Consider the following 8,280-nt stretch of genomic DNA (forward strand, 5'->3'; position numbering starts at 1 on the left):
TTACTGCAAACTCTGAATGCATAGGGTTAAGGTTATAATGAAGTATATAAAAAAAGAAAATACTTAAAAACTTAACATCCAAAGATGCCTATAATTAACAGACATTTCTACTGTTTGTGACCTACCTCACAAACCAAACCAAATTTAATTATGAAATACGTCCTCTCTCTTTCTTGCTTGAACTTTGTAAACATTTTCCATTAACCTTTATGTTCTTTTCTTGTATAAAATAGATAAACAGTCAGAATTCTATTGAGCCTTACTCATCATCTCGTCTCTGAGCCAATTAGACTAAATCTTAAGGTATGGGGGATGTGGCAGGATATATGGTACATTTTGAGGTACAGTAGTAAAACAGAATATCAAGATGAAATGCACTCTCAATACAGACAACATACGGACAGATGACAACAGAACAAGCAAGAATTGATCAACCATAGTAACTGAGGTGAGGAAGCACATTGACACCAAGACCTCTATCTCCTATTTGCACCCATCTCAGACTCTGTGAGCTGAAGGGACTGCTTTCTTAGAAAAAAGGGGCCACCAGGGGTCAGATAATCCAAGTTCAAAATGAATTAGCTTCTTTCCTGAGACTCAGCCATTTTAATAGTGCAGATTTATTGTGCTGTGCTTTTGGACCGCGATTATATGCATGTGGTCAGTAGCGCGTATGCAGTTTGTGACCCAGCCTCCCTCTCATGTTACACCCTATTTATAACATCTACTCTTGTGGCTCCCCTCGTACTGCAGTTCCCTGGAACCACCTTCCCTTCCACCAGCTCCACTCTCCTGCTCCTGACATTCGAGAATCTCTCTAGCAGCTTATCTAGGGCTCACTGTTTATCCTATGCAGCCTGGCAACTGTCCGCACGCTCAGGATTACCACAGAAGCCCCCTCTCAACACACAGACAAGTACTTTTTGTATCTATTTCATCTTTGTTACTATTAAGTAACCTGTCAAAGAAAGACAAGTACAACATTTTGGATATTTTTCAAACTTCAGTAATTTTTTGATCCAAACTTTTCTGCACCTCCTCAATTATCTGGGGGGTGCGAGTGTGGTGCATGCGATGGATCACACACTCTTTGGCTGTCTGCGAGGCCCCCATGCCACCACTCAAGCCCTGCACCCTGCCTTCACCCAGTCCCCGTTGACCCTTCATGGACGCTCTGACCATGTCTCATACCCAGACCTGGCTTCCTCCACCACCAACTCCTCCACCTCTACTTGCATAATCTCCAGCTACCCTGAAGATGGGGGCCTGTTCCCAGGGCAGCACCATCATCACCACCACCGTGGGCATCCACCATCCCAGCAGTCGCAGCATCACCACATTCCTCAGCACCAGGCCGCTTGGCACATTCCACAGATGCCCTCACCTGGAACCACTAGCTCCCGCCACAACCTCTGTCACCCCCACAGCCACTCACAATCGGCCCAGGACAATGTCAATGTCCCCGGGCCTCCAGACATCGGCAACCCTGGCGGTCCCAATATGTCTACTAGCACTACCAGCTTGGGGCATAGCAACACCCCCAATGGAGCATCTTGTGTGCCTGCAGACTATGGGAGACAGACCCTGTCGCCTGTTGAAGTGGAAAAGCGGAGTAGCAAGAGGAAAAGTGACAGTTCAGGTAAGAGAACACTGTAGTTCACCTGACTTTAAGTTCCAAGATAAAAGTGATTTAAGGGAAAACAGCAAATGGACAGCCAAAGCAATTTTGTTCACAGATATTTCAAACTATTAAAATGATAAACCAGATAATTTAATGCGCTTGAATGTATTAAAGATTTTGGACTAAATAATAGACTAATTAAATAACAGTTTAGCAGAAGCCTACAACCTTTCAGTTCATGCCTTGCTGACATAAAACATAGTATAATGTTGTGTCCAAAGAAAATAATTACAAAATAAACAAAACAAAATTAACTACAATAACCTATCACCATACAATTTTAACTAAATAGCACATACTCCTTGATTTTGTGAACATTTTGTGAATTCCAATAATACATCTCAATATCTTTTCTTTCTAATAAAGTAAGGATTTGTGACTGTGAATATTAGACATACAGCGACAAGGTACAAAATGATCTGCAACATCTCACCTGGCCCCGTTCCTCCTTTTTCATCTTTATATTCTTTGTACAGATTCAGTAACCATGGTACTCAAAGTTAATACTATTAGGTTGTAAATTATCAAGCATGTAAATAACGTAGTGGCTGACTAAAGTAGTCAGGGACCTACTTTTATGTATTTTTTTTGTGTAATACATTTTATTGACTGCATATACGCAAATGCATAAATTGTGAAAATAATACAATTAAAAATATATTGTTTTTTTATTTAAAAAAAAGAATATAAATCCAGCCAAGGGACACACAAAAGTCCCCTTGAAATTAATTAATGTTGCCACTTTGTAACATGTCAGTTTATGGTCATTGAATATGTCAATTTTATGTTTCCCATTTTTACACTTCCACATTTCAGGAAGAGCATGATTAGCACACAGGAGTTGCTTTTGCAATGTGATTGTGAGACTTAGTGGGTAGTGTGCTCTCCATTTGCCCTGCCAATGATTGGAATGTCAAAAACCATCTCAGATAGGTCAGGTGTATATTACCTTCATGACAGTATAGTCACCTCTGCATCTACTATATAATTTGTCCACACTTAGATATAAGCTTAAATGTAAATATTTATAGTTTATATGACCAAAATAAAGGCTTATTTGATATTAACTTTAGTGGAATCTGTAAAAAAACTTGAAAAGTGAAGCTGAGTCTTACTTTTTATTATAGCCTCTACTTCATTTGAAACACAAAACTTAACCTCTCTTGCATACTCATTATGGATGACTTACATTCTTTTCACGCTAACACAAATCATGCTGATTATCCAGGGTAGTTAGCTCACAGCTTCAATCAGCTGTCCAAATACTACATTGTTGCCAATCCATTGAGACTGATTTGATTTTACCATCTGGACTGGAAACCTGAGTGTAAGTCTGTGAAACTTTAGTCAGTGAAACAACAATGACAAAACACAACTGTTCAGTTCTAAGCACAAACCTTTCCCGCAGATAACTTTTTTTTTAAATTGTCAGTAAATTTCAGTTCTCCTCTACCTTTGTTGTCAAGTAATGGTTTGAGAAGTTGGTGTTTGTTAAAGAAACAAACACATGATTAGCTCACTGGCTGGTATTTGGGTGTCTGATTTCTGTCAAACCTGTTCATTTTAAGTGGACCAGCTGTAGGTAATGCTGCCATTTGGTTCACTTTGCTGAAATGTTGGAACTGTTGACGAGGAGTTATAATTCCAGTATGGAAGAACAGTAAAGGGATCTTGCATCTTATTTTGTTAGTGTTTTATGTAATAAGCTAAATAAATGTGGGCTTACTGGACATAAAATGTAGTCAGATTTACATAATTAAAAGGTTTATCACCCTAGTGTGACATGTTAAAGCATATTTTTAACACCCGTACTGTTTTTCTATATTTAAATAGAAATTGAATTTCATAATAAAATAACATTGTGTACCATTTAGTCTTTCCACAAAACACTGAAATCAAGACAATGACATTTTTAGAGTGGGTTTGTCTTTAGATCCCTAACATACCCCTGTCTGGGCACTGTAGTTTTCTCCCATTATTTCTCTTTTTTGTGGAGAGATGAAAGTTACAGCAGGGAACTAATTGCTGTGGTTTAGTGGCTGCATCATAAAACCCTGTACTCATTTTAACTTTGGGTCTGCGCTTTGCTCATGCAGCTGGCCATGTTATTTTTTATTCTTTCACAATGTCTGTGTTTACCAGAACCAATACATCTGAGGAACTGCGTCAGTGTAGACTGTCCCATGCCTGACACTGTTCTACCCTGTTGAAACTAGTGAGATGGAAAGTAAAAGATAATTAGAGGTTGTTTGCTACAAACAGTCCTCTTGACTATGACGTATGTACTTTGTGGAATTACTACAATGCATGTAAGATACAGTAGGTATGAAAATAAGTTATTATTTCTGCTTTATAGGTGAATTCTGATAAGGTGATAGGGTGCTTTTAGGGAATACAGAGTACATTAGTAGACCGTTGTGCTACAGAACTACAAAGTAGCAAAAATCCTTGAAAGAAGTGATTTCTCACACTGTCTACCATGACGTGGCAAAGAGTTTCCCAAGCCTGGTCTGGTTTGGCTCTGTAAATGTGAGGTCTGTTTACAGTTTGGCTTGGGATTGCCTGTTGGATTAACACACTACAGAACAAGGCTACAGATGAATTTGCATGCAATAACTGCTGCCTGAAAGTACAATGTGTAACCAAACCATATCCAACAGACAAACCACAAGGTTTTATCACAGTAGAAAATACAAGTTTATTCTTTATTACAGCAAAAAAGACACATGCAAGTAAACATGATTTATAAAAACTGTGTTTAGAGATTTGTCATTCGATCGTTCATGAATTCACAAGAATAGGACTTTTGAGTAATATAGCTTTTCCAGTGAATCAATAAGCTTGACCTTGTACAGGATCTTCAGCTTTCTTAAATAGTAGTTTACTTTAAACCATAATCTCTTGTCCATTGCGCATAACAACTGCCATTACGTAAGTATTACACATTCCACATCGATGTCGTCTTCCCAGTCGGACTAGCCTGGCATCAGCAGACCAATTCGCAAATGCTTATTCGTCTAGAACCTCTCAGGTAATTAAATTTCCAACGGGCATCATCAACAGGTGCAGACCTGAAAAGATTTCCCCAAAATTTCTCTGCCACAAAGCAACAAAACATAATTTTGGTTGTTTACAAAAATGCCTCCGCAGCGCTCCACATCGTATTAAACCAGGCCCATGTCAGATAAACAGTTGTGATTGGTCCGACCTGATTCTGGGCAGAGGGAAATCTGTTTGAATTGGAAGTTGACCAGATCTATCTGCTCGAACAAATGAAACATTAACTCGCTAATTGGTCTGGTTCACAGGCCACAGTTGGATAGTAAGAGTAAAACAATGGAATAAAAGCAATTCTATACAGGGGAGAAAAGGCTTTGTCAAGTATATCTTAGAAGTTGTCAACTTGTTATTGTTCTTGTCTTCAGATAAATAAACTGAGGAAACATATTTTAACACATCCTAAAGAGAAGACTTATTAATCGTTCCATGTTAAACTGCGGCAGATTCCATTAAACGCAATACAACTTAAGTGCACACCAGAAGGTGGAAGCAGCAACACAGCAGCAAGAATCAGGCACATAAAGTATGTAGTATTCAGCATCTTGCAGAGTGCGTCACCTCCTGCTGTTGTATCGTACTTGCTCCTGCCACCTCATCATCATTTTGTCAATATTTTATTTGCATATAAATCTCTCTGAATTGGGAAGAAATTGCTGTGGTATTTCATTTCAGAGTCCCAAGATGGGAATTATAAATCAGATGTGAGCAGCAAACCTAGGAAGGAGAGAACGGCCTTCACCAAGGAGCAGATTCGAGAACTGGAGGCCGAGTTCGCCCATCATAACTATTTGACGAGACTGCGGCGCTACGAGATAGCAGTCAACCTGGATCTCACAGAAAGACAAGTATGTCCCCACTCTTCCCTATAGCCCTCAAGTATATGTGCATGTGTTACACCCCATCCAGTTTAAGCATGCAATTTTTTTTTAACAATGATTGTGACAAACTAAAGGGGTTTCTGTGTTTTTGTAACTTTGGTGTGTACTCTTTTGTGCTAAAGCTGTGGCTGCAATGGAGGACTCTCATATTCCAGATGTTTCTGTCTATTCTTTCAGTCAGGCCACAGCCATGTCATAGAGACAGGCACAGGAAGTGCTGTCTAGAAAGTTACTTCCTCCTCTCCTTGCTTTTATAAATTGGTCTCAGAACGTACTGTAGGCGGGCTATAAAAGCAGTCACATGAAATAAATAACCGTGGACAAATTGGGGGGAAGGAAACACAATACACATGTCTTCTGACACCCCTTCTGAGGCTCTAATTCACAATGAGTCGACGTCTTGCCAGTGACAGGCCTTTTCCTTCTATCTCAACAATGACATTATTCATATTATATTGAAAGAAATATCATGGTTATAAAAAGAACATCTCAAATTGTAAAAGTAAAATTCTGCTTTAAGCAATTAACCCACTGTTGGCAGCACAAGTAGACATAGCAAATACACTATCCATGTCAGTGATGTAAGTAGGACTCCTAGCAGCACTCAGAGAGATGTGCAAGACTTGCAGATGTATTTTAAGGATGGTCCACTTAAACCACAGGAACCATTCATGACAGTAGGAAACCTGGGTGTCCACAGTTGAAACTCAACCTGATATTGACATGAAAACCACAACACTTGAAATTTGATAACTACGTATTTTTCTTTTTAGTCCTTGACTAAAACCTTTTTCAATGGAGATCTTTATTTTTGTTTTGTTTTATAAATATGGAATACAGTAAAATAACCTAAACCCAACCATGTAATATGACTGTTAAATCAAAATACATTTGCATCGAGGCTGGAAACAGGTAGGCCAAAGCCTAAATCTAATACTGTCCATGCAGATGGACAGTATTAGTAGTTCTCCTCTGTCCTGGTCCAAAATAGCATCCTTGGCTGGTAAGGAATCTTGATGTGAATGTCAGCAAGGTATGTGTCTCTGACGTTGAAGACAAACGCTTGTGGTGTCAACCAACTTCCTGATCATGTGACCTGGGGCCCAATGGATCCCCAAAATAAACCGACCCAACATATAGTGCGGGAGCCTCCTCCTGAACCTCACCAACATGGCTCGGATCAGATCCATGTAAACTGTTTTAAGAAACAGCTTAATCATCAATCTAGAAGACGTAAATTCTGGTGAGGTTGTTGAGTAAGGGAAAAGTATAAGATACCAGGGAGCAGATGGGACAGAACATCAAAACTTAATTGCTGTCATAGAAATAGATTCCAAAACCTTTGCAGTCACTCTTAAATGATAGGAGCCATCATCCAAACTATTTGCTGTCCCCTTCTACAGTATGTATAGTATAGACTGAATTCTCCAATGCTTATAGACACAAATTGACACCTTTAGTCTACATTGGGTTGACTTTCCAATTCTGTTTTTTTCTATAGGTAAAGGTATGGTTTCAAAACAGGAGGATGAAATGGAAACGAGTGAAAGGCGGCCAACAGGGGGCAATCGCGAAGGAGAAAGAACTTGTTAATGTGAAAAAAGCTGAATTACTGCATTCGGAATTCTCCCGAATAGCAGCACTTCACCACTCCAGAGACTCCCTAGCCAACGAGGACAGTCACGACAGCGACCAAAGTTCTGAGCATGCTCGCTTATGATGCAGGGCAGGCCTCCTCCAAGTAGGCCCTGTCTCCTCTCTCAGGAACATCCTTAAACTGACTTCCGCTTCTGCTGATTTGTCATCGCCATTTGCTCAGTTAAAAAAATGTTAATAAATGTACAAATATACAGAGGCACACCATGTGTTTCTTCAGCTGAAGTACACATGTACAGGACATAAAATGATCCAAAGACTAAAATAAAGATCACAAGTATGTCTATTGTTCAGGAAATGTAATAATGAATTAAATGAAACAATTTTTTATTGTCTGTGAAAACAATAATTTATTAAATACTAAGATCATTTTCATTTCAACATTCCAAGTTAAGTGCCTAACTTGTAAAAAGACACATTCATGCTTTGATTTGCACTGTTTAACACTAGACTCAAGCATTAATAATTTTTGGGGGATACCCAACATTTCCTTAACGAACATAGATTTTGATAACATTTTCCAGTACTTTTCTGTCCTCTAATCTAATTTATTTTCCACAATGTTCAAATTACACAGTAATAAACATTTCTTTTTTCTGAATGACATTTGCAAATCATTACATTAAGTATTTCTTTCCACACCATGTGAAGTTGAAGTAAGGTCAAGTTGACATTGATTTTGATTGCATAACTTCCGTATGTCCTCACAAATACCTCAAGTAAAGACTAAATTAGGCTTGCTGTTCTGTCATAACAGGTTTTTGGTTGCATGATAAATTCACCTTTTCCTTACGCTCAGGATTGCTAGCAAAACTCCACAAGAAAACCTACAAAGGATCATTCTGTTACAAAATTGTTATTTTATTAGCTGATCTCACCACATTGTGCTTGTGCATTTTAATTTGAGTGCCACTGGATATGTTTTTTTTTCAGCGTAATCTATAACTATTTCATAGTGTAGATTGTAGCATCACAACTCCAAAGCTTTGTTTCAAGCATAAAGAC

General features: G+C 38.7%; 1 protein-coding gene across 1 annotated transcript; it reads left to right on the forward strand.

Annotated features, from left to right (window-relative positions):
* Positions 1-772: 772 nt before the first annotated feature.
* meox2a (mesenchyme homeobox 2a) lies at positions 773-7,876 on the forward strand. Its single transcript, XM_062465323.1, has 3 exons — positions 773-1,639; positions 5,414-5,586; positions 7,121-7,876. Exons 1-3 carry the CDS (start codon positions 1,075-1,077, stop codon positions 7,337-7,339), a joined length of 957 nt encoding a protein of 318 aa, XP_062321307.1. The 5' UTR covers positions 773-1,074; the 3' UTR covers positions 7,340-7,876.
* Positions 7,877-8,280: the final 404 nt, after the last annotated feature.

This window comes from Osmerus eperlanus, chromosome 7, assembly GCF_963692335.1.
Source record: "Osmerus eperlanus chromosome 7, fOsmEpe2.1, whole genome shotgun sequence".
In the NCBI taxonomy this organism is placed as follows: domain Eukaryota; kingdom Metazoa; phylum Chordata; class Actinopteri; order Osmeriformes; family Osmeridae; genus Osmerus; species Osmerus eperlanus.